The sequence below is a fragment of the Balaenoptera physalus genome, assembly GCF_965194825.1.
Source record: "Balaenoptera physalus genome assembly, chromosome: 3".
NCBI lineage: Eukaryota > Metazoa > Chordata > Mammalia > Artiodactyla > Balaenopteridae > Balaenoptera > Balaenoptera physalus.
In genome coordinates this window covers 150,565,708-150,590,847 of record NC_138890.1, presented here as the reverse complement: position 1 = coordinate 150,590,847, position 25,140 = coordinate 150,565,708, and the positions used below count along the sequence as shown (strand labels likewise).

The 25,140-nt window shown below is 36.1% G+C and overlaps 2 protein-coding genes across 5 annotated transcripts in view; one reads left to right on the top strand and one right to left on the bottom strand.

Annotated features, from left to right (window-relative positions):
- SUB1 (SUB1 regulator of transcription) overlaps positions 1–25,140 on the top strand; it is a 354,409-nt gene that overhangs the window by 173,616 nt on the left and 155,653 nt on the right. The gene's annotated exons all lie outside the window — the stretch shown is intronic.
- Positions 1–25,140, bottom strand: part of ZFR (zinc finger RNA binding protein) — a 78,032-nt gene that overhangs the window by 24,206 nt on the left and 28,686 nt on the right. For 2 of the 4 annotated variants that reach the window (XM_082453700.1, XM_082453699.1), the window contains 12 exons: positions 24,264–24,511; positions 21,901–22,092; positions 21,093–21,384; positions 19,012–19,205; positions 16,881–17,000; positions 15,554–15,699; positions 11,390–11,552; positions 9,452–9,657; positions 8,544–8,694; positions 6,065–6,206; positions 1,324–1,421; positions 362–457 (listed from right to left, as the gene is read on the bottom strand). In XM_082453700.1, coding sequence (XP_082309826.1) covers positions 362–457; positions 1,324–1,421; positions 6,065–6,206; positions 8,544–8,694; positions 9,452–9,657; positions 11,390–11,552; positions 15,554–15,699; positions 16,881–17,000; positions 19,012–19,205; positions 21,093–21,384; positions 21,901–22,092; positions 24,264–24,511 — 2,048 coding nt within the window. The other 2 variants (XM_082453702.1, XM_082453701.1) reach the window with 2 other exon arrangements.

Sequence of the window (25,140 nt, the reverse complement as noted above, 5' to 3'; positions counted from 1 at the left end):
CCTTATACATTATTTTGTTAAAATGTCAACAAAACCTTGCATAGGTAGATTAATAGCTCATTTTTAGTTTTCTTTAAACCTTTATGTATGTATGACTAGTAATCGGTCCTATTTTAAAGAAAGTAATAAACACTGTGAGAAGAGTTTAAAAAAAAAAAAAGGAGAGGAAAATACAGAAAGAAAATCAAGTGGAATTCTCAGAAAATTAAGACCCCAGGATTTCTCACTAGAAGAAGAAAAAAACTACATTTAGGAAATGAAAAGAAAGTTGATAATTAGACGTAAGATGAGTCTATTAAAAAACTGCAGAAATATTTCCTATATGTTTATTTTTCACACCATACAGTTACATATTACTCACCCAGCTTGGAAAATCGGACCAAGTTGGAACTCGCTGACAGAGGTCCCGTAGAATACGTATGATAATCACACAGGACTGCAGACCATTAGCTCTAGCCTTGAGAGCAACACAAAAACCAACTGAATTAATCTTAGAAATACTGAAAGTATCCCTTGATGAAAAAAAAGTTAAAATACCACTGTTCAATGGAAGCTCAGATAAAAATAAAACAAAAATAACCACGCTTAAAATTGGATTCAATGAGCTGCCATTTACAGCAATATTTTATGCCAGGGTTAGTATTTAAAAGCTGATATTTTAGGTCAAAGTAAACAGATTATACAAGAATAATTGTTCTTGATCCCCTGTGAACCTTGACCTGTGTTCATTTAAAACAGTAAACTTCAAAAAAAAATCTGCCTACATTAGAAATAAAAGAAAAAGTAAAGAGCTAAAAAGTTTGTCTAGGGACTGAAAGATTAAGGAAATCTGTTTGGTTTCCTTTCTGTGCCTTTGCATAACTGCAAAGTCACTAAACCAAACAGCTGCTTCCTCACCTTTCATTCCCTACACTTATTAACTTAGAGAAAGAGGGGGGGAAAAAATCTTAAAACTATACACAAAGCTTTAAACACATATTCCATTATTTAAAGCAAAGTTAATCTGCAGCCTTATGGAATATAATATATGTACACAAACATGTGATGTCCCTAAACAAGTCAACTTTAAATATAGCCACTAAAAATAAAAATTAAAAAACCCAAACCACAAAACACCCCCAAAACCTGAGTTTATTGTCAAATTAATAGTAACTGCAATATGCAGATCTTCATACCCAGCTTTCTATGTTAACATTTTCTCATATTTAATTTAAAATAGTATTGCTTGGGCAATCTTTTGAAATGTTTAAACACAGTTAAACATGTTGTACTGAACTACTCTCTCATAAGGCTACAAGAAAAAAGTAAAATGATGTTCCGAACCTGGAACCACTTAGCGTGGCGTAGAGCAGCCAGAGCGTCAAGGCATTTTTGCCTGTCCAAGACGTCCGGTGGGTCTTTCACCATACCCGAGGTTACATCTAAAATGGATTGAATTGGCAAAATGCAGTGAGGAATGGGTGTTTGACCAGGTGAGCAAGACACTTCCTTAAAGTAGCATCAGTGTCACATGAGCCATTTGAGAGTTTGTCAACACTTTAAAGTACCCAGGGAGTTATTTTCAACAAATTCACATAATCTAATATGAACATCAAGATGAGAATTAAAACTCTTTATTTTAGAAATATAATAAATAATTTCTGCAAATATAAACCCTACCCACCAAAATAAAATCAAAAGGAAGGATTACTGGACACAGCGCACCAGCACAAAGACGACAAGACAAAAGGGAACACAAAAATCCACCTTAATGAGAATGTACAATAAACTACTGAGTTTGTTCAGTATTTTAAATGGTCATAGGTTATTCTGGGGCTAATATGTCAAAGAACTAATGATAAATATGGGATGATCAATGCAGTAATAATCATAGGAAAAAATAAAGAGCCAAAAATAGGCATTTCTAAGAGTTCAATGACTTCTCTTCCACAAGAGAATTTTAGCTTTAAGAATTAAGGGAATATGAAATGCCCTTTAAAATTCAAAGTTCCCATGAAGTATTTCAAAGAATAATTGGAGAGAAACAATGAGTAAAGTAGAAAAGGGCAATAGGAACTAGCATGGTTAAATTGAGTAAGTATAGAAATAGAACAGATGCAGTAAGCAGAATGGTTTGATGATATATCTGTAGAATCTTTTAAGTTGCAAAGTCAGTTATAATAACTGATTTTAATCAATTATTGTATTAAAACATAAATGAGCTATATAAAACTTGAGAAGAAAATCTGAACCTAAATCAGGACAAGAAGTTAACTTTTCATTCATAAAAGGCCAGCTTTACGTTCATCTAAACATATCTGTAAACTGTGTATAAAAGTTGCTAATAAAATTTGCTAATCAAACTATTCATAAGTATAAGTCAATCTAATTCACAACTCTTGGTGATTTTAAAATATTTTCTACATATAGGAAAATTACATACCAGGCAAGTAATCTATTGAAAACAGTCTTCTAGATAAAAAGCACCAAAATTATGGGACATTTAGGATTTAATTTTATAAATCATCGAGGGCACCAAATGAATATGTGGAACAAAAGATGAAATATATGGTAAAAGAAAACATGAAGATGATTTTACTTTAAGAGTACTATTGCAACGCTGGGCAAATTATTTGATTGTCTATTTTTATATGAGCATTCAGAAATCTTAAAAGATATCTGTCCTTATTTTGAGTAGATGACATATTAAAAAGCATATTTAAAAAGTAATAAAGAATTCCATCCCTCGTCTGGGCTTTTTATTCTTACTTCCTACTCCTTACATAATCAGATGGCACAGATTTTCAGAATACATATTAGAAGGGAATTTTACACATAATCAAAGAACACTGTGTGGCATTCTGAAAATGAACACTGAAAGAGGAATCTGGGTACTAAAAAGAAAAGTATCAAGTCAGAAATATTAGTAATTTTTAAAAACTAATAAACAATCTCAAAACCTGAAAAACCAACTACTGAATCCAGAAATATAATGAACATAAGAAATGCGCTATTCTGAGAGAAGGAAAAGGAACACAGGAAAGCACAGCTAATTAAAGAAGTAAAAAAAAAGCAAGAAACAACAACAACAAAAAACCACTCCCCAAAGCAAGGTTACAGAACATGCTGAAGAACCCTTTCCATGTCCCTTATTTATTTACATTATCTGCTAAAGCTAAAATGCAAATAGGTGATAATGTACAATCTCTTTCTAAGTTTCTGAATTTTTAATGTTAATTCATGTTTTAATTTCCTCCAATACGGAAGAAAAGTTTTCCTTTTGCACACAAGCATTCATAACTTCGGAAATTTAAATTAATATGATACAATTTCAAAGATGCCAAGACACCTATTGCAATTTAAAAACAACTTAAGATCTATAAGTAGGAAATTTCTGTCAAATTTAGAGTGTGGATTTTTGCACCCATTCTATATTTCAAGTGGATTAACCCCTTAGATATACTGTACTAAAATCATACTTGCTTCCTAATACCCAGTTAACAAAACAAAACAAATATCAGTTAATTTATTTAAAAGAAAGCAAATTCTTACCCTACAAAAATGTATTTCATAAATTTTAAGGGGTTAATCACCAGTTAGAAGACATGCTGTGTCCACACTATTTTATGATTAAAAGTTAATGGGAATATATTAAATAAATTAACATGGTTATGTAAAATATGTAATCCACCCAACAATTTAAAAACTAGTGTGAACACTGCTCAAATCTAGAAGAGACAAAGACAAAACAAACAGAACAGCCACACAAAGGACAATAAATGCCAGACTCTGCATCCAAAATCCCTCCTTAATCAAATGGCAGGTGTGACACTGAGCTTTTGAAAACCTTGGTCAAAAATCCTTCCGATGTCTTGGCAGCAACCCCTGACAGGAATCAATTCCCTCTGCTAGAAGGCTTTGGACCGGGCCTGATAAGCTAAAGGTGGGAAAAAAAACACACAGTACTTGACTTGCTACAGAAGAGACGCTGTAGCAAGGGTTAGAGCATTTTGAACATTTCAAGCTTCAAGTCAATTAAACGTTTACTTAATGTTTAACTGTCAAACACAGTAACATAAAATAGATCTGTAATGTGTTTAACAGTTATTTGGGCAATTTAATAATCTCCTTTAAATAATTTTTGGTATCAAACAGGACCAATACGCATTAAGAGGCTACCACAACTATGCGCAAGTCGCCAGTCTCATGATTTACAAGTGCTCTTCCGGCAAAGCCTTCCTTACCCCTGTACTAACTCCCCAAAGCAAGCTATAGGCTTTAAATGATTTTAAGACACAGAGCATTCAGAGCTGCAGTGAGAGAGAATACATACCGTTATTCTGCAGCAATCTTCATAATGAAGCTAAAGACATGATTTACTGCAGTTATCTGCAGCAAAGAACACTATCAATGTTTCTACACTTTTTGCACATCCAACTTTTCAGCTCAGTGTCTTGAAGTAAAATCTTTCAATTTTGGACTGACCACTTCTCTCACCATAATATTTATGAAATTCAGAACAATAACTCAAGTCTGGGTCAGACAAAAATATAATTTTGTTTCCTTTAGAAGGGATAGGTTATTAAAGACTACTACAAATATGATACTATTAACTTTAGACTTTTGCAACAAAATAAAATTACTTGATACTGCACAAATTTAAGTAAGTCTAAATATAACTGGACAAGATGTGCTCTGAAATAAAGTTAAATGGTTATATGAGTATAATTTCATATGAAATACAGCAACTATTATTTATAACATAATCTCGAAAATTTCTTTTTCAAATCCTAAGAGTCATATGCTGCATATGAATTGACCAGATTGACTCAGGAACTGTTTTTCCAGCAATATTCACGGCCAGACCTTTAGTGGGAACTCATGCTCATATAAAAGATCCTCTACACAAACCCCATTTATTTTTAAGATGCAAAGCTTACACAACATACAAGTCCTGATATATGGTGTATATATAATGTATGCAAAGTTAGACATGTCTCCCAATGATCGCATTTTTTAGTAAAAATGGTCTTTTCCTGGGTTGTGGAAAGCCCAGTGCCTTAAAAAAAACTGCTTTGCTGTAAGAAAACAAATTTAAAGGGACAGTAATTGAGAGCCTACTTATGCTATTAGACAAATTAATTTTAAGTATTCTTTTCTCCTCTATCTGTATCACAAAGAAATATTAGTGTAGACTATAACTCCATATCAACAAATTAAGATGTACAAAAACAACATGAAAGGAAACAAAGTAAATTTTATCTGACCCATAAAACAACAGAACCAACATACGGCAGACACTGACCATGCTTTTTGGCTTAAAAGCTTTTGAAGCTTTGAAAATGTTACAGAATAGTCCCTAAAGCAACATTGCTGGCACCAGCAGGATTTCATATTCTACAATTGTAAAGTAAGTTTAAAAACCCTGAATTGTGCTATAACTCACTAACTATGCCAACACCGTTTAGTTTTCAATATATCTAGTATAATAGTGGGGTCAGATGCCCAAATCTACGTGCATTAGGATGCTCTGCATTTATGAAAACGCTTCAAACCGAAGAGCAACCTCAGAGAACCAGAAATATTTACCTCAGGACAAGCCAAATCCATGATTACATATATAACAATGTCTCTTAAACTGTGTTATGAATATTTAACCAATTTTATTTATGGAACTCTCTTGTCTTTTTGTAAGACAAGAACAAGAACTTAACAGAACTTAAATTTGTGGCCCCTCACTAGCAACATTTCTTTAATTTGTTCATGGGTCAACTATGCTGGTAAGAAAAATTTTGAACTTTTTTTTTTTTTTTCCAGAAATCTGAGGTTAGCAAGAAAAGAAAAAAAAAATCAAGAAAATCAATAATACCATGAGTGTTTTATATAAAAGTACATTGCTAAAAAGACACTAATAAAAGATCTGGGAAATGATCTTAAGCAAAACTGGTTGCTATATAAGTCAAATCTATCAAATTCATATGTAATGCCAGCATGTTGCCTTCTAGGGCTTAATGCCATCTTAAAGAGTAGGTAAATGGGGAAAAAAAAAGTTAATAAAAAGTAGAATGTTTAATGGCTTTCCAACCTCCTTCCCTCATGTTCTCTTCTCGAATAATTGGAGACGTCAGGGTGATAGTGACTTGCATTTTGGGTTCCACACATGAGTTCAAAATTATTGCCGCTTCAGAAACTGCACATTTTATGTCATACTTCTCAGGACTTATAACCTATGTAATGAAGAGTACAGGAAATTAGATGGACCTTTTAACATTATCAAACAAAGCAGTTGCACTATGGCTCTTTCATTTTCTCACTGCCTTAACCATTTTATAAGGACTAGATCATATACTACTCCCCCCAAGAAGCCTTGCAATACGTGCAAATGTTATAAATCTCTTGCTCCTCTTTCCTTGTAGAATTTTGTTGAACTAATATTTACCATTACTTGTATCATATGAGTTATTTGTATGTGTGTATGTCTCTCTTAGATGATGAGTTCTTGGATAAAAGAAACACTGCCCTATTTATTACCGTACCTTCCTAATAGCATCTTGGGTAGTTAAGTACTTGCAGAATATGAATGAGACTAAAATAGGTATCTGAAACTAACGGGAGCCATAATTCAAACATTCCCAGTGTACCTTGTCAGGGAGCAGAAAGTTCTGATCAACAGAAGAAAAACCAGGATTCACTGCAATTCAGTACACATGAAATAAGTCTCAGTATATATGAACAAATGAAGACTCAATAGAAATTACATGGAGTGTTTACAGCATGGTATCTAGGTTCAAATCCTAGCTCTGCTACTTTACTAATGATAAGAAGATGGGCAAATTATTTAACTCCCCTTTACCTGTTTTTATAAAATGGGGACAGTAATTTTATCTAACCTATAGGATTGTTGGAAGAATAAATGAATTAACTATGTAAACCACTTAAAACAGTGCCTGGTACATAGTAAGAATTATATAAACGTTAACTATGAGAATGATGATGACGATAATAAATTCTATTTCTCTTGCTTATCCACTTGTACAATAAGTACATAGAATGATTTGGAAAGAGTATGCTGCTTTTAGTGTAACTGTTAATTATTTAGTTAGGATATAGTATTTTCTGCTTTGTAGTTTTTTTTTGGCTGTATTGGGTCTTCATTGCTGCGTGCGGGCTTTCTCTAGTTGCGGCGAGTGGGGACTATTCTTCCTTGTGGTGTGCGGGCTTCGCACTGCTGTGGCTTCTCTTGCTGCAGAGCACGGGCTCCAGGCACGTGGGCTTCAGTAGTTGCAACATGCGGGCTCAGTAGTCGTGGCTCGCGGACTCTAGAGTGCAGGCTCAGTAGTTGTGGCGCACGGGCTTAGTTGCTCTGCAGCATGTGGGATCTTCCCGGACCAGGGCTCGAACCCATGTCCCCTGTACTGGCAGGCGGATTCTTAACCACCGTGCCACCAGGGAAGCCCCCCTACTTTGTAGATTTACTAAACACCACAATTTAGGATCAAGATGTTTCTCGCAAATTATATAATTTTTTCAAAGTCCTCAAACCTCTTCTGAGTCTCCTCCCCTTCACTGCTCTAGCAGCCTCAACAGAGGGTAACAAGTAGACACACAATGACAATTCTCCTGGCTCCTAATACTTAAAAAGACTAATCCACAATAAGAAACTTCACATCTGGAACAACGGTAATATAAAGCAAACAACAGTAAGTGCCACAATCGTCAGAGCTCAAGTTTAATAGCATGCTTCACTATCCCTTTTGGTATCGGTTGCTCTGCTGTGGTCTGGTACTATTTATTCTGACATTACTGTGGCATACATATTACCAACGAAATGTCAATTCTTGGATTTCAAGTACCTAAATAAGTTTTATACATTAAATCATTCAAGAAATCTTTATTTTAAAGCCCAGTCTGCGATTCTGACAAGATACTATATAAAAATTTTAAAAATTCAAACTTAAGTTTTATTTTTGTAGGACCAAAAGGGGATATTCTATTAATTGTGCATTGCCACAATTTGCTGAAGAGAGACAGTGAGAGGTAATACCTATGATTATAACGTGTAGAAAACTGAAAGTAATAATAAAACTGGGGAAATTCAAATCAGAAAGAGTCTCTATTTTAGTTACTATACTTTATTAAAAACATGTATTCAACTAAATAGGCAAGAAGTTCATGAATTCTAAAAATTTAAGCTTGCTATACATACATGGGCTTTGTTTAAAAAACAAAACAAAACAAAACAAAAAAACCCCATTTTTTCCCTAAAGTCTTATCTCTTAATGATTCAACTCTTGGAAGAAAGAACAGGAAGAGGACATGTGCTGCAACTTTATATTTTAAAATAAATTAGCAAGATGGCTTCATGCCAGAGGAGCACTATAAAACCTAAAAAGACAAAGAAGAAAACAGTTCTACCAATTTGTACAATCAAGCAAAAAATTCAATTTGGAAAGTCAAGCCAAAACTTTAAAGGCTGGCTTAAGATTAAGCTGAAGCACAGTTAGTCCTGCCAAAAACTTTTGAACCAGACAAGGGGTAAAAATGAACATTTCCATAATACTTACAGCAAGCTGCTTGGGTAGGTTTTCTGCAATACGGCTTAATAATGTCTTTGAAGGTTTCTCTGAGCACAGCAAAACAAGGTTGACATTTCTATCTCCTCGGAGAAGTAATCCTTTTGCCAATACTCCCACTCGCAAAACTCCTTTTAAAGCTCTGCAGTGAAATCAAGTTATATTATCACATTTCCCTTCTCAACCAGAACCACGATAATCTCTCAACACACAATAGTAAATGAAGTAACTTTTACACCATTAAAATTCTCAATCAACTACAGTATAAAAACATTCAATATTTTTAGAAGTATCCTTCACTTAGATAAGAAATATGGATAAATTAATAAATCAAGAGCTAAGTTCTCACACGGACAACTGCAAAGCAAAGGCCGTTAACACTTTTCTGTGTCTCACTTTACAAATTAGAATAAAAGTCATGTTCAATATATACAAAGGTATTTCCAAATGGTAAGGGGAAAATGAAAAGTTATAGATCATAATGCAAACTTGGTATGAAAGACGTTGCTAAAGGTTGAGCTTATTCACACTTATGGGTCAATGTGTTAAGGAAAAAGAAGCTGCTAAAACAAAGAGTAAACATATGCAACAAATAAATAAAAACTGAATAGCAGCTAAATGCAATTGAAAACTATAAAGGCTGCTTTGAAAACAGACTTGAAATAGGTTTTATATAAATTTAAATAAAATGAGTAAAATTACAAGGTTGGAGACTGTATGAAATTGTTATTTTTCATTTCAGCAAAAAACAGCTGAATACATTAAATATCTAACACAAGCATAACACATGTAGACTGACAACAGAGAATTTTCAGTCTTTGTAACTTTTATTTCAAGTATAAGAAGCCCACATAAGGGAAACCAAAAGTAAACAAAAGTAAAAAACTCTGAAAACACACCTGTCTTTACCTCCCTCTTTCTTATCATCTCCCTCTTTGCTCTTGCTCTTCTCATGTTCAGACAAGCTGTCTGAAACAAGTTTTAAAGCACGTTCAGTGATAGAAACAATTTTCTGAACTGCCTGTAATTCCTCTTCAGTTGGATAAATGGTTGCATGTTTTGTCATTACATAACGATCATCAGATGAGTCAGGACGACGTAAGGGCTGGAGAAGACAAAAAAGATAACTTCATTAAAAAAAGATGCTTCCCAAGCAAAAGTAAATTATTATTTTTCAACTATACATATGTTTTCACATCTTTTCAATAAGAAAGTCAATTATGCAAAATGTCCATTTAAAGCTATCTTCTCCCTTTTTTCCATTTCAGTAAAAACAAACATGTAAACTATGGAAAGTTACACTATCAAGAATGAGTATGTAACTACGTATGTACACATGCTTTGCCTCAAAACAAGTAAAATTATAATACACACCATCTAAGGTTAGAAAAATACTTTCTACTCAACTTTAACAACCAGTGACTCTGAAATGTTTTGCTTTTAATAAAACAAATTTCACAAATACATATTCTATGGAAAGACAAATGAGAAAGAATAGTTTAAAGAGCAGGAATTTGTTGCTGTTTCCTTCTAAGTGCCCTCTAGAAAACAGAACAAAGAATAAAAACATCTTGTTTTCTGTAGTCTGAACTTACATGAAATATTCCTCATAACCCAGGTATGTCTTCTTTTATCTAGCTTCCACAGAACACAAACTCTCAAGATGCAGCTCTTGCCTACAGTTCTCCTAATACATCCACTGTGTGCTCATCTTGGACCATTTACTTACCCCTTATCCTGCACTTAATTTAGAAGTAGTGGTAGGTTTTTTTTTTCATGATTTGAAAAAGGAAAAAAGACTCTAAACCACTGGTAATGGGAAGATAAGAATAATTCTGAAAGCAAAGCAACTGCTTTCAAAATTAGTTGTTCTTGACAATCTAAAGAACAAGGGGGCTTCCCTGGTGGCGCAGTGGTTGAGAGTCTGCCTGCTGATGCAGGGGACACGGGTTCGAGCCCTGGTCTGGGAGGATCCCGCATGCCGCGGAGCGACTGGGCCCCTGAGCCACGGCTGCTGGGCCTGCGCGTCTGGAGCCTGTGCTCCACAGCGGGAGGGGCCGCGACGGTGAGGGGCCCGCGCGCCGCGATGAGGGGTGGCCCCCGCTTGCCGCAACTGGAGAAAGCCCTTGCACAGAAATGAGGACCCAACACAGCCATAAATCAATAAATTTAAAAATAAAAAAAAAAAAACAAAAAAAATAAAGAACAAGGGCAAGAAAATCTCTTATGTGAAAGAAGAGTTGGCAAAAGAAGCTCTGCTCCCTTAGCTTATAGTGAAAGTAAGAAAGATGCATGGAAATTCTACGAAGTCCTCATATATAAGGACACGAGTTGAGAACCTGTAATAAAAGGAGGGAAAATTCTAAATCAGATGAAAAACTTATATTGAGATTTGGATATTATTAAGTCTAAAAATTAGCTCCCCGGGACTTCCCTGGTGGCGCAGTGGTTAAGAATCCACCTGCCAATGCAGGGGACAGGGGTTCGAGCCCTGGGCCGGGAAGAGCCCGCATGCCACGGAGCAACTAAGCCCGTGCGCCACAACTACTGAGCCTGCACTCTAGAGCCCGCATGCTGCAACTACTGAAGGCTGCGCGCCTAGAGCCCGCGCACCACAAGAGAAGCCATGACAATGAGAAGCCCGTGCACCGCAACAAAGAGTAGTCCCTGCTCGACACAACTAGAGAAAGCCTGCGAGCAGCAACGAAGACCCAAAGCAGCCAAAAATAAATAAATTTATATTAAAAAAAAAAAAAATTAGCTCCCCAAACTGTTATCTTTCAATGCTGAGCCAGTCTTACACTTTCACTCCCTATGTAAACAAAGTGGACACTCACTGCCGGCCCCTGTGGCTGAGGAGGCATGCCTGGTCGGACTCCCAGAAGGCCTAGTGGGCCTGGGGGACCATGAGGATAGCCTCCGTCAGGCATTCGGCGGCGATCATCCCAATGATGTTGTTCTTCCTCCATTCTTCTCCAGTACATGTCCTCTTCATAACGTCTGAAACATAGAGAATGATACTATAAGTCTATAAGAAAAATACAACCCAAGAATTTACATCAATAATGATATAAAAAGCAATTTAAAAAATACCCCAAATCAGTCTAGCTTACATCTCTCTTTTCTCCTACTGTATCTGATTACCTTTATTTGCTTTAACTAGCAGTAAATGGAAGTGAATCCCAGTGAAAAGAGAAAATAAGTAAACAAAGATAAAAGCAAAACAAAATTTCACAGCCTGAAGACAGGGTTGAAAGAACAAGCACCAGAAACCTCAGAGTTCCTTCTAACCTCTCCCTCTTTACAGGAGACTGTAAACTTAAATGCCTACCTAATGTGGCCAGACCAACAATGTGTGTGAGTGAAAGACTCAAAGCATACATTCAGAAATTTTCTTCATGTCTCCAAAGAAATGTGCTCTCTCCTATTTTTTTCTAAGAGAGAACTTCTGAAGACTACCTTTAATTTCCTCAACTGATACAGGCAGAGAGACAAAGACACTTCTCCACAGTGAGGAAAAACAACTGAGATAAATGGCAACTCACATCGTGTTTCACTTTTGGGGACATATTAAGGGTGACAGGAACTATGGTGAAGAAGAAAGCACATGCTCTGAGCCACAGCACAGCTATTAATTATTGCCATAAGGGAATACAGATGGTAATCCCAAGGTCATCAGGATTTTTGTGAAATCTCATGCTCTTTAAGTGTTGGTTCATGTTGGTATCCAAAAAATACCATGTGTACCAAATAAAACACCCATGGACTGAACTTGGACTGTGGGCAGCTAGTGTGTAGCCTCTGCTTTAATAGTCAACATTTTCAGAATCTAATTTCTTTTTTACCATGTGACTCTCTCCTTCTCAGTTCTATCTTTGCTTTCAGCTTCAAACTAGGATACCAGCAACTCCCAAGGTAGTCCTGTCTTTATAGCAAATTTTTGTAACAATTAAGTTTTTACTAGACAAATTTGTTTAACACAAAACATAAGAAAGAAGTATGTTTCTCAAGTAGCACTGCAGAAACCACCAATTTCTTCAGTCGGGAATAAGCAGTGCTTTTTAGGTCATCCAACTAAGGACAGGAAGAACCATACTTCTATGTTATTTAGGTCTTGAGCTTGAAGGCTCTGGAAAACCATGTTCATTCCAGTACTGAATACTTTGTTATTACTAAAGATGTTTAAGTTAAATAAGGGCAGGGACCTTTATCCATTGTTTACCAATTCATACTTGGTGTCTAACACACTGTGTGCTACTTCCTGGCAAACTGTAAGCGCTTAATAAATATTTGATATAACAATAAAAGAGGAAGTAATTGCGTAATCTAGGTATAGAGAAAAATTTCCAGTGCATTACAAAGGCAGAAACTTCATAAAGAATAAGAAGAATAGATTTAGATACCTAAATAAAAATCGATACATACATAACAACAAAGATTATTTAAAGGTAACATGTTAATAATGGGTTAATAGCTATAATATAAGAAGTGTCTACAAATCAACAACAGGTAAGTTAAACAAATAAACAGGCAATTCACCACAGAAGAAATGTAAGTGGTTAAGCATGAAATAAAAATTTAATTTGCCTGCAATACAAACAATTAAAGTTGAAACAAAACTGGCTTTTATGTTTCACTCTCTCATTGGCAGAGATTTTAATAAGTTACAGAAGCAGTTCTCAAAGTGTGGTCCAGGGACCCTAGGTGGTTCCTGAGACACCTTCAGGGGGATCCATGACATCAAAATTACTTTCATAATAATAACAAGACATTTGCCTTCTCCATTCTCATTCTCTTATGAGTGTACAGTGGAGTTATCCAGAGGCAAAATGTGTTATCACAACCTGTTGAGCAAAGAAGTAGATAGGAAAATCAGGCTACCTTAAGCTAGACATTAAAGAGATCTGAAAAAATATAAAACAATGTCATTCTCATTATTCTGGGGGAGAAATATAGTTATTTTATAGTTAGCATATTATATTTATGCACCATATATTAATAAATATGGTTGATCTAATACTATAATTATCAATATTTAACTACATTTTAAACATAAACTCATTTAAAAATTAATTCATAAATATTTAAACTTCTCAGTTTTCATTTCTAATACAATAAATGTTGACAGCTATAACCCATATACACAAGAGCTCTTTGGAGTTTTGTAATTATTGAGTATAAAAGGTCCTGAGACCAAAAAGTTTGAGAACCAGTAAGTTAAACTATCTAGTACAGGCAAAAAGTATGCGTATCTGCAGTCAAACATTTTCATTTCTGGGACTTTATTATTAGCAACTAATCATGATTTATGAAATAATATAGCCTCAAGGATGGTCAATGTATAATTATAATGGGGAAATACTGTAAAAAACCTAAATATCTAACAATATGTAATTGGTTATAAGGAAAATTTTACATCTGCACAAGATAATACTATGTCGCCATGGAAAATAAGAAAAAATAATTCTAGCTTACTTTTTAAAAGAGTTGGTATGTAAATAAAAAAAAGCAGGTTATAAAATACACATACATTACACTTCTGTTTATATTTATCTTAATTATATTTTAAAACTTGTACACAAATCCTCATAGCAGCAGTATTCATGATAGCCCAAAAGTGGAGATGACACAAATGTCCATCAACTGATGAATAAACAAAATGTGATACATACACGTAATGGAATATTATTCATCTATAAAAAAGAAGTACTGATATATGCTATAACATGCATGAACCCTGAAAACATTACGCTAAGTGAAAGTAGCCAGACACAAAAGACAACATATTTTATGATTCCATTTATATGAAATCTCCAGAATTGGTGAATCTATTATTAGTGGTTGCCTAGGGGTAGAGGGAGGAGTTGGCGGGGTGGGGGTGGGGGTGGGGGAGGATAAGGATTGACTGCTAATGGGTTTGTGGTTTCTTTTGCAGGTCATGAAAATGTTCTAAAATTGACTGTGGTAATGACTGCACAACTCTGCGAATATAATAAAAACCAGTGAATTGTACCATTTAAAGACATGCCAATTATATCAATAAAACTAAACATTTACATATCTCTTGAACACGTTTCTCATTTCTGCTTCCCTGTAGCCTCTAAAGTTTTTATAATAGACGCTTCCTGAGAAACAAAAACAAAACAAAAAAACCCCAAAACCCACACATTATTAATGTCTAGAAGCTACTAAATCTGATATTCCGGATATTTTTATCATGTAACCAAATGTTCTATTTTGCTTGTTTTAAACTGAGGCATTTATTTGTAGTATTAAATTATTTCTTTGTGTATTTAAATATATATAAGATACCATTTCCAACATAATTCCTAATACCAAGGACACAGTCAAATATTAGAATAGCCAATAACTTAGTTTTAATGCATTTCTCTCCTAGACCTAAGGTCTTCCAGAGAAGTGAAAACTAAAAGTATATTAAATAGGGACTCCCCTGGTGATCCAGTGGTAAAGAATCCGCCTTACAATGCAGGGTACGCAGGTTCGATCCCTGGTCACGGAACTAAGATCCCACATGCCGCCAGGCAACTAAGCCTGTACACCACAACTACTGAGCTCACACGCCTCAACTACTGAGCTCGCGTGCCTCAACTACAGAGCCCGTGTGCCGCAAACTACAGAGCCCACACGCTCTGGAACCCGCGCGCCACAACTACAGAGCCTGTGTGCCCTGGAGCCTGTGTGTCACAACTAGAGAAAAGAAAACCCACACACCACAACTAGAGAAGCCCGTATGCCGCAATGAAGATCCCGCGCACCAAAATGAAGATCCTGCATGCCTCAACGAAGATCCCGTGTGCCACAACTAAGACCTGACGAAGCCAAAAATAAATAAAGTAAATAAATAAAATAATAAATAAATCTAAAAAAAAGTATATTAAATAAATCTGGATTGCTCTGAATGGATGTCACATACTCAGAATAGCTAAGTTTTTTAGAAAGGCTAAACCACTTATCGTGCTATTAAAAGTTAAAGATACTACCTCATTTCCATTCTCCAGCGTTCCTCTTCTTCTCTTCTTCGCCAATACTCCTCTTTCTGCATTTGCTTCCTCATTTTCTCTTCTTGAATCTTTCTTGCTCGAATACTGGGTTTTACTTCTACTTGCAGATCTGGATTTACTTTTTTCTGTTAATATAGACAAGATATTTGAAAAACCAGCAACCCCTCCAACAATCTACACGTATCTTTATATCATAAAATGCCACATATTCTTTCATCATAGGGGCTTTTGTTTGCAAATTTCCTATTATAAGAGTAAATGCGGGCTTCCCTGGTGGTGCAGTGGTTGAGAATCTGCCTGCTAATGCAGGGGACACGGGTTCAAGCCCTGGTCTGGGAAGATCCCACATGCCACGGAGCAACTAGGCCCGTGAGCCACAACTACTGAGCCTGCGCGTCTGAAGCCTGTGCTCCACAATAAGAGAGGTCACCATAGTGAGAGGCCCGTGCACCGTGATGAAGAGTGGCCCCCGCTTACCGCAACTAGAGAAAGCCCTCACAGAAATGAAGACCCAACACAGCCAAAAATAAATAAATAAATAAATAAATAAAAAAGAGTAAATGCAGTAAAATAAGTTGAATCAGAGGAAAAATTCAGAATACATTCATAAACATTCTTTTTTCCTTCCCATCCCCAAAATTCTTAGTTGTTCAAGTTTAAAGTTATACATTTAGTACGTAAAACGTACATAACTTAGTGCTAACCAATAAAAGAAATCCTTAGAAGACTGATGGATATTAATTTTCCTTTGTAAGTAAATGATTCTAGATACCTGAGTGTGGGGTTAAAAAGTTTCTTTTCATATAAATGTATTGTCCTTTAACAGATTATTTTTAACTTTCACTTCTGTGTTTCGAAAACATGAATCTAGTTCATTAGTCCAACCTAATTAAAAACTTTAAATACATTATTTAGATTTAACTTATCACTTGAAGTGTTTTCAATGAAGAATTCCTCATCTCATAATTCATTTTAGTGGGAATTCTGCCAAGATAAAGGAAAAGAATGGAGACCCGACACTTCTTTCAAACACTTCCTGTGATGCAATTATCTTTACATGATTAGTTGATCCAAATAATGTTATAGCTTTATTTTGCCACTACAAGTAATGAAATATGATATCGTTTTTTCCTAAGTATAACAAACTAGTCAATAAAAACTAAACATCTGACTCTATGTGAGACATTACATGCCAATTCTGGAGTGGGAATTCATGGACTTAGTGAGTTATATTTAGAGGCCTTGTTTTTGCATCTAGAATGTTCCAAGCCATATAAAAAGAGAAAATAGCTGAAATTTTACTCACTTTATATTGAAGTCTGTGTCTTCGCCCTTTTAAGTGCATCTCCTTAGCATTGGGATCATTAAAGCTGCACTCGCACAATTTGCAATGGAATCGAATTACTTTTCCTTCATCATTTCGTACCTTGATGTGGAAAAAAAAATTCAAGAATCACAACAGGAATGTTACAGTTGAAGATTTCAATTATAAACCCTCATGGGTTGTAAATAACTTTTAGAATTTGAAGTGAGAAAAAAACGGGGCAATGTCTATACTTTTTAAAAAGGATAATCTACAGAAATGAACTAAAGGTAGAATTTTTAACTGTAGCATGCAAGACGTGTTAGCATGTATTTGGCTCTTGTAATTAACTTTTATTTTAATACTTTTGTCTATATATAAACATTTAGATTTAAATGCAGTTAGATACCTTAAATTCTATAATAAATATTTACTCAATACTTGCTACTGGCCAGGTACTGTTCTTGGAAATGGAGATAAAGATGATGAAAGGCATTATTCACATTTATTTCTATAAAGCCCAAGACTTTATACATGTAACTTTATGGAAAACCAGTATCAATTTTTTTCTAACCGCACAACCAGTTAGGAAGACAAGTAGGCTAGAATGTTATTAAAAAGTCTACAGTGAATTCTAAGTTCAAATGGTGCAAGTTTTAAAAATTGGTTCTGAACTCAATTCTCTGAAGTATAAGATTACTTTACCCAACATCACTGGCAATTAAGCTGTTCTGGCTGTATTTTTTTTTTTTTTTTTAGACAACCAAATCTTACTCTTTTAAGAGCTGTAACTTTAATTAATTAATTTTTAAAGAAGTTTATTAACCTTTAAATGTCCTTTTTTTTTTTGGCCACGCTATGCACGGCACTGTGGAATCTTAGTTCCCCAACCAGGGATCAAACCCATGCCCCCTGCAGTGGAAGCATGGAGCCTTAATCACTGGACCGCCACGGAATTCCCAAGAGCTATAACTTTAAATTAAAATTGTATGTGAACTACTTTCAAACTGCATAGCCCAGTTTTCCACCCCGTAAACAAAGAACTCAATATGTAATTTTTCTTGATGCGGAAAAGGATGAAGGAACAAATAAATATTTGCTAAAAATATACTGTAGGCTAGGCACTGTGCTAGGTACTTTATTTCATCTAAGCTTCATAACTTTGCTGGCAGATAACCAAATTTTAAAGACGTAGACACTGAAGCTCAGAGAACTTCTCTATAATTGTTCTACAATACAGCAAAAGTAAAGAGTAGGGCTACACCACTGTATGTTAGTCTTTCTGCTAACAGCAAATATTTATCAAGCCCCTCTGACGTTCCCTCATCCTCCATTTATTGAGTTACTTTGTCTGTAAAACAGGAATAGTTTTCTCATCAGCTTGAGAAATCAAATAAACAGTATCTGTTAAATCAGCAACCTTAATTTTACACATGAAACTGACTGTTCGGAAGGAAATATTTGCTGTCTTTGTCATTTCTGCTGCTCACAATTTTTATTACTTTTTATGTTCAGAAGAACAGTAGAAGGGTTATATTAAAAGAATGCCTGGGGGCTTCCCTGGTGGCGCAGTGGTTGAGAATCTGCCTGCCAATGCAGGGGACACGGGTTCAAGCCCTGGTCTGGGAGGATCCCACATGCCACGGAGCAACTAAGCCCGTGAGCCACAATTGCTGAGCCTGTGCGTCTGGAGCCTGTGCTCCGCAACAAGAGAGGCCGCGATAGTGAGAGGCCCGCGCACCGCGATGAAGAGTGGCCCCCGCTTGCCGCAACTGGAGAAAGCCCTTGCACAGAAACGAAGACCCAACACAGCCATAAATAAATAAATAAATAAAATTAAAAAAAAAAAAAAAAAAAAAAAAAAGAATGCCTGCCAAGTAGATGGAAAGTTACTTCACACCACAGTGATGGCTGTCAGCAGGGAAAGAGAGAAGTTAACAAAAAAATTGTGATGTCACTTAGGCAAGCTTAAAAAAAAAAACCTTCAATGAAGATGCCTTTGATATTCCTTTTTAAGTAATCTAAACCTAAAATACAATTGAATATAATTTAATTTTACACGTAAAGCATGCTTGTAACGACACACGTCTTCCCTTTATCTGATCTCACAGCACTAGTATTCTCAAATCAATACCTCCTCCACATAATCATGGCCCACCGGCTGCACATCACTCTGCAAAGCAGCAAGGGACGCAGGTGTGACTGGTTCTGACACTGTGTCTGGCTTTACTTCCGGGATCTGTACAGCAGTGACAGGAGTGCTTTTAACACATTCGGTTCCTTTTAAGTCTTCTGTCTTATTTCCTGTTGATTGCAGCTTATTACCACCTAGAAGAGCATAAAAGAATTATAGTGATTTAAATTTTCTTTTTGTATAATGTATGACCTGATACAACAAGAACTTCAGATAAAGTTCTGATCTTTTCTAACAATTGTCAAACTCCTGCCTGACACAGAGCAGGTCAGAAGTTTGAAGAGCCATGTAAACCACTTGGCTTTTTTATCTTATTAATTAAATACATGTCTGAATTTTCTTTCCCCTTCTCTACGTCCCAATATCCAATGGTGCTCTCTGTCCCCACCATGGCTCTTATGGGATCAAGTACCTAAAAGTAAATAGCAAGTACCTGAAATGGTAGAGTCTAAGCCTAAATCGTGCTTATATCCCTTTGCCAAGGAACGGGGCACTGTTCTAAGTTCTAGTAATATAATAAGAATAAGACAGTGTGGCTGTCTTTGAGGTGCCAACAGTTTAAGGGAATGTATAAGTCATTAGAGTACCATGTGGCAAGTGCTGTTGTAAGTATTAACAGGGTATTGTGGGAATGTAAAGGAAAGGAGCCACAACCCTTTAAACTGACCCAGTTAAGAATGGCTTTACCAAGGGTGTGACACTTGAGCTGGGCTTTGAAAGAAGAGCAATGAGTATGAACTGTCAGGCAGAAAAAAAGAGAATGATGTCTAAACAGAAAGAGTAGCATGTACAAGAAAAGCACAAAAACATGGAGTTAAAAAGACTATGGTAAATTCAAAGAAGACTCAGTAATTCAATATGAATTACTACCGAGATAGAGGTGATGATATGAGACAGGGGTCAAACTGTGAAGAGCCTTGGATGACATAATTAAGGAATACAGAGTTTTTCCCTACATGCAAGGGGAAAGCCACAGAAAATTTTTAAATAACAGACTAACACAATTTGATACTTATATGACTTTGACAAAAGTGTTGGAGAAACTGGATGCAGTAAGAGACAACGCTCTGAGGAAGAGACTTTGAAGGCCTAAAAACAAGGCAGTGGCTGTGAAGAGGAAATGACACTTTTTGGAGAAATACTGTAGTGACAGAAACAAAAGGACTAGATAAACTGGAGGCAATAAATAAAAAGAAATCATGTCAGTGAAGTTCTCCATGTGAAAAAGCAGCAGTTTTATAAGATTATTTCATGATACTCTTGTGACGAGATAAAAAGTTAGAATGAGCCACTAGTAGGCGTCAACAGAACCATACAGATCATGACCAGGAAATACCTAAAATATGGCTCTAGAACTCAGGTGGGGGTTTTGAATTGGCCCAACTGATTTTAAACTCACTGCATACACAGTGGAATAGATGAGACCACTCATGAATACTAGGTAAGTGAGATGAGGGCCAAAATCAGAATCTTAGGAACACCACCAGTTAATGAACATGAAGGCAGGAGAACTAATAAAGATACCCGAGGAAGAGGTGAGTGGACATGGAATAGAGAGACAGAAACATATCTTAAGCTTTAAGGTATAGCAGTCAACTGTGTCAAATGTTAGAGAGGTCAACAGCATGAAACAGAAAACTGGCCACTCAATCAATCAGGCAAGTAGGTCTTTGGTGACTCCTGAAAGCAGTTTCAGAAAAGCAGAGAGTCAAAACACTGTAAGAGACTGAGGACTGGATAGTAAGTAGAGAAAATAAGAATTAGGTTAGCAGCCTGAGAAATGGGAAAATACATACATATTTTTTTTTTAAGATTATGAAAGACACAGGTATACCTCTTGGCTGAAGAAAAGGGAGGGAACTGAAAAAATTTCAAGAAAAAAAATACAGATATGTGATTGAATACAAGGTCCCAGGAAAGGAGAAGACTGATACAACAGCAAAAGTAGAAGGGTTGGTCCCGGAATGGAGGAGAAACATCACTTTGAGTTAGAAGGAACACAGAGAATCTTCAGTACTTGCCAACAAAGTTTATTTTGGGTGTAGATGTTTTCTTGGCAGCCATATTTGCAGGCACTGCTGATACTTTAGTGTTGGCTGTGCTATTAAGAGACGAGTTTCCTGTAGTTGTAAGACCTTTCACTGAAGAAGTTGCAATTGATGAAGTATTCACAGTACAATTGCTTGCTGCAATGCTTGAAGGAGAGGCAGTTGGTTTTGAAGCAGACACGGCTGTTGAAGAAGTAGCTTGGCTAACAACGTTTGGTTCTGTTGAAGGAATGGGTTTGCCAAGTTTTGTGTGTAATTTAACCACCTACAAAATAAAAGCATATTTATTTGTCAGGAAACTCAGAGAATGTAAATTTTTTTTAAAAAGTTTGTCTAAAAGACACTATAAAATGAAAATCTTAACTATATTTTTCTTTGTTGTATTTTTTGTTATACATTTTTAGATTAAAAACTTATTACTTTCAAAATAATCTCCGTGAAGCAGATATGGATACATATTCCATCTACCACCAGGTAAGGAAATGACATGGCCACATGCTTACCAACCTAGTAGTAAGCATGACAAAAGGCGGAAAACAATCACATGACTCAATTTCCAGTTGGTGAAAAAAAATGATCCAGTTCAATTTAAAGAAGAAAGGTCTCCAGTCTTTCTTTCCTTAAGCAAAGAGTATTTGATGTCACCTTTATATACATGTAAGCAGGGTGTATAATGTACTCAAAGTTTTCAAATTTTGAAGCCACCTTTACTTTAAGCCCCCCACTGAAAAGGAAAAGAAAACAGAGTAAGACATAAGGGTGTGTGGGAAAAAACACCTACTTTCTGATGCTTAGCACCACGAATGTGGGCAGCATATGCATCTGCTCCTGTACAAGACACATCGCAGAGCTCACAACGTAGCTGATTTTGAGTCCCACGAGTAGAGTTGTTGCTGCTGCTGGTATTCTGTGAGGCTTTCAATGCGGCTTCTTTTTTTTTATGTTTCTGCCCTTCTAGATGTTCTTTGTAAGTCTGTTTCAAACAAAAGGAATAAATTTTGCTTCACTAATTTTCTATCTACATCATTTGAAATTATTCAATTCTCAAATCTCTAATACTCATTAAAAAATCAGCACTACACATTTTTAAACACAACTGAACAAGAGCATGTGGTTTCCCTACATACATGATATATCTGTGGTTCTCTGTACCTTGTTTTCCAAGAATACATTTACCTAACACTTTATTTCTTTTTCAAACACAGAATGCATTGTCACATAGAATCTGTGTTAGAATCCATGCCACCCTGAACAAAAGCACATTTAAAATATTTAACAGCCAAAATTTTCTCTCTTTAGAAGGAAAAATAGTATTATTGTAATACTAGCCATCAAAATAGTGAAATTATATATTAAAAATTGTCTTCAGGGCTTCCCTGGTGGTGCAGTGGTTAAGAATCCACCTGCCAATGCAGGGGACATCGGTTCGAGCCCTGGTCCAGGAAGATCCCACATGCTGCAGAGCAACTAAGCCCGTGCGCCACAACTAGTGAGCTTGCGCTCTAGAGCCCACGAGCCACAACTACTGAAGCCCATGCGCCTAGAGCCTGTGCTCTGCAATGACAAGCTACCACAATGAGAAGCCCATGCACTGCAACCAAGAGTAGCCCCCGCTCGCTGCAACTAGAGAAAAGCCGGCGTGCAACAACAAAGACCCAATGCAGCCAAAAAACCAAAACAAAACAAAAAACCATTAAAAAAAAAATTGTCTTCAATGCAGATGACTGAAGAAGGTAGCTTTATTAAAATGAGAGGAGGTCAATAAGGACTGCTGGGTAGTTTGTTTTTTTCTTGAGTGGGGCCAGACAGTTACTTTTTCCTATATTATTTAAAAAATTGTTTTAATACAGACATATGATTAGCGTAAAATTATATATACAGCATAGAATCTCAGAGCTTGATAAGACTTTGGAGATTAACTAAAACAACAATTTTCTAAATTTTAAACAAGAGAATCCTTCTTCAAAATGAAATCTTGTGCACAAGTAAGGAAAGTTACTGTTTTTGAAACGAGAGAGGAAGGCATAAGACCTAGCCATCTGATTCTCCTCTCACTATCTGCGGCAGTCTAAAGTGGCTCCGTGAAGCAGTTTGAACCTCAATTATTTAGGACAAGTCCTTATTACAGAAGCGAGGAAACAAAAGTCCAAAGAAGTTAAGGTCTCCAACTTGCCCAGGGCCACAAGTTAGTTGCAGAGACAGGACTGGAACCATGGCCCCTTGTATCTGAACCAACTTATTCTCCCTCCTTATGTCTGCACTAGACTCTAACTCACCCTAACTCACCACCTCGATGGTATTTTTCTCTAAGGTTCATTAACCCCTTATGGCACTGCCTCTGACTTGTAGAAGTACCCTTGGCCTGTTCTTGTGGAACCATCCAGCTCCCCCAAATCAATGGTCAGCCTTATATATATACTCATTCTAAATGCTGCAATTAACCTATCACCCTAGAGCCACGTTCTATCCTTTTATATGGTACCACATATTCAACAAGTCTCTTATGGTTTGCATTTAGCCACTCATAGCATCATTCCCTTTAAAACAGTCACTACTGAGTAAGATATACTCCTCAAATCCTAAAACCAACATTCTTGTTCCCGTTCAGGTTTAATCTTGGGTTGCTGCAAACATTCCCCATCTGTCTCCTCTCCCCCAACCAAGTAATCACAATGAACCTGTTTCCTATCATACTGAAAATAGGAAAAAAGGTTTTATGTTACTAGCCACATATATTAAAATATTCCCTAATTTGGTGTAACTCAGCGAATGCTGGTAACTGAAAATACCCTACAAATTCTGTTTTGAAAAGTAGGCAGAACTAATCTAGTAAATTAAAAAGAAGGTACACAGGTTGGGCAAGGGTGGGAGTGGATGTAACTGGAAGAAACTACTAAAGAGTCAAAATCTGGTCTTTTCAAATACTATGCCTTTTGTCTGCCAAACTGCTTATCAAATTTTTATACGAAAACTAGATACTCTTAAATAAAGTATTAACAAAGTTGGGAAGGGAGCTGAACTCACTAGATTTTATAAACAGACTCTTCCCTAAATCACTTATTTTAAGTTTAGCAACAGGAAAGAAACAAAAAACAAAAAACCCAACCACTGAAGACTCATGGTAAAGCATACAACATTAAGTACCTGTGGTCCAGCACAGCTGATCTTACAAACATCACAGTAGTGAATCTGGGGTGGTTTGGGAGGCTGTTTTGGTTTCAGTTGTTTATTTTGGAATGGTGCTTTTTTAGTGAAGGTGGTCCCTGTCCAAGCAGCTGTTGCAGCAGCTGCTGCTGCCGCCGCCGCCGCCTGCTTCTGCTGCTGCTGCTGCTGTTGGTAGTAGGAGGACGCAGCTGAATACACGGCTGCTTCGTAACCTGAATAAGATGTACCTTACAGAGAAAATCAAACAAAGGTTATGTTACGTAATTATAAAAGGCCAAGATAAATGTTATGAATTTAAATCCAATAAATGCTGCTAAAGGTAGGTTTACATGTGCATATTTACAAATAAAGTATATCTCACAAAACCTGGGGAAAAAAATCTCACTTATCTTTCTTTTAATGTAAGTCAACCAACATAGTATTTATGCAATATGTGCCAGGTGTTATAGAGATATGAAGTATGAATAAGATTTGGTCACTGCTTTCAAGAAGGCTTATAGTTCCGTTGGGAGGGAAGTGACAGGCTTGAAAAACTTATGTGGTTATGGAACCTGTTATTAGTATTTCCCCAAGCAGAATTCCTCTGAATAATTTGGCAAGTGCTGGATTTGAGGAAGAGTCTGAACTAGGATACTAGAAAGGAAAAAAAAAAGAAAGTCATGAAAGTAAGGTTTTACATGCTTGGTGGCTTAGAGGATAAAATATGTGAAAGAAGAGGAAAACACACAAAGATGACACCAAGATTCTGAATCCCAGTGATTGACTGATGGGTTGTGCAACCAATAAAAGCAAGGAGCTGATAGAAGCTGGTTTGGAGAGGCAAAGCTTAGCAGAAGTCCATAATACGGAGCTGGAG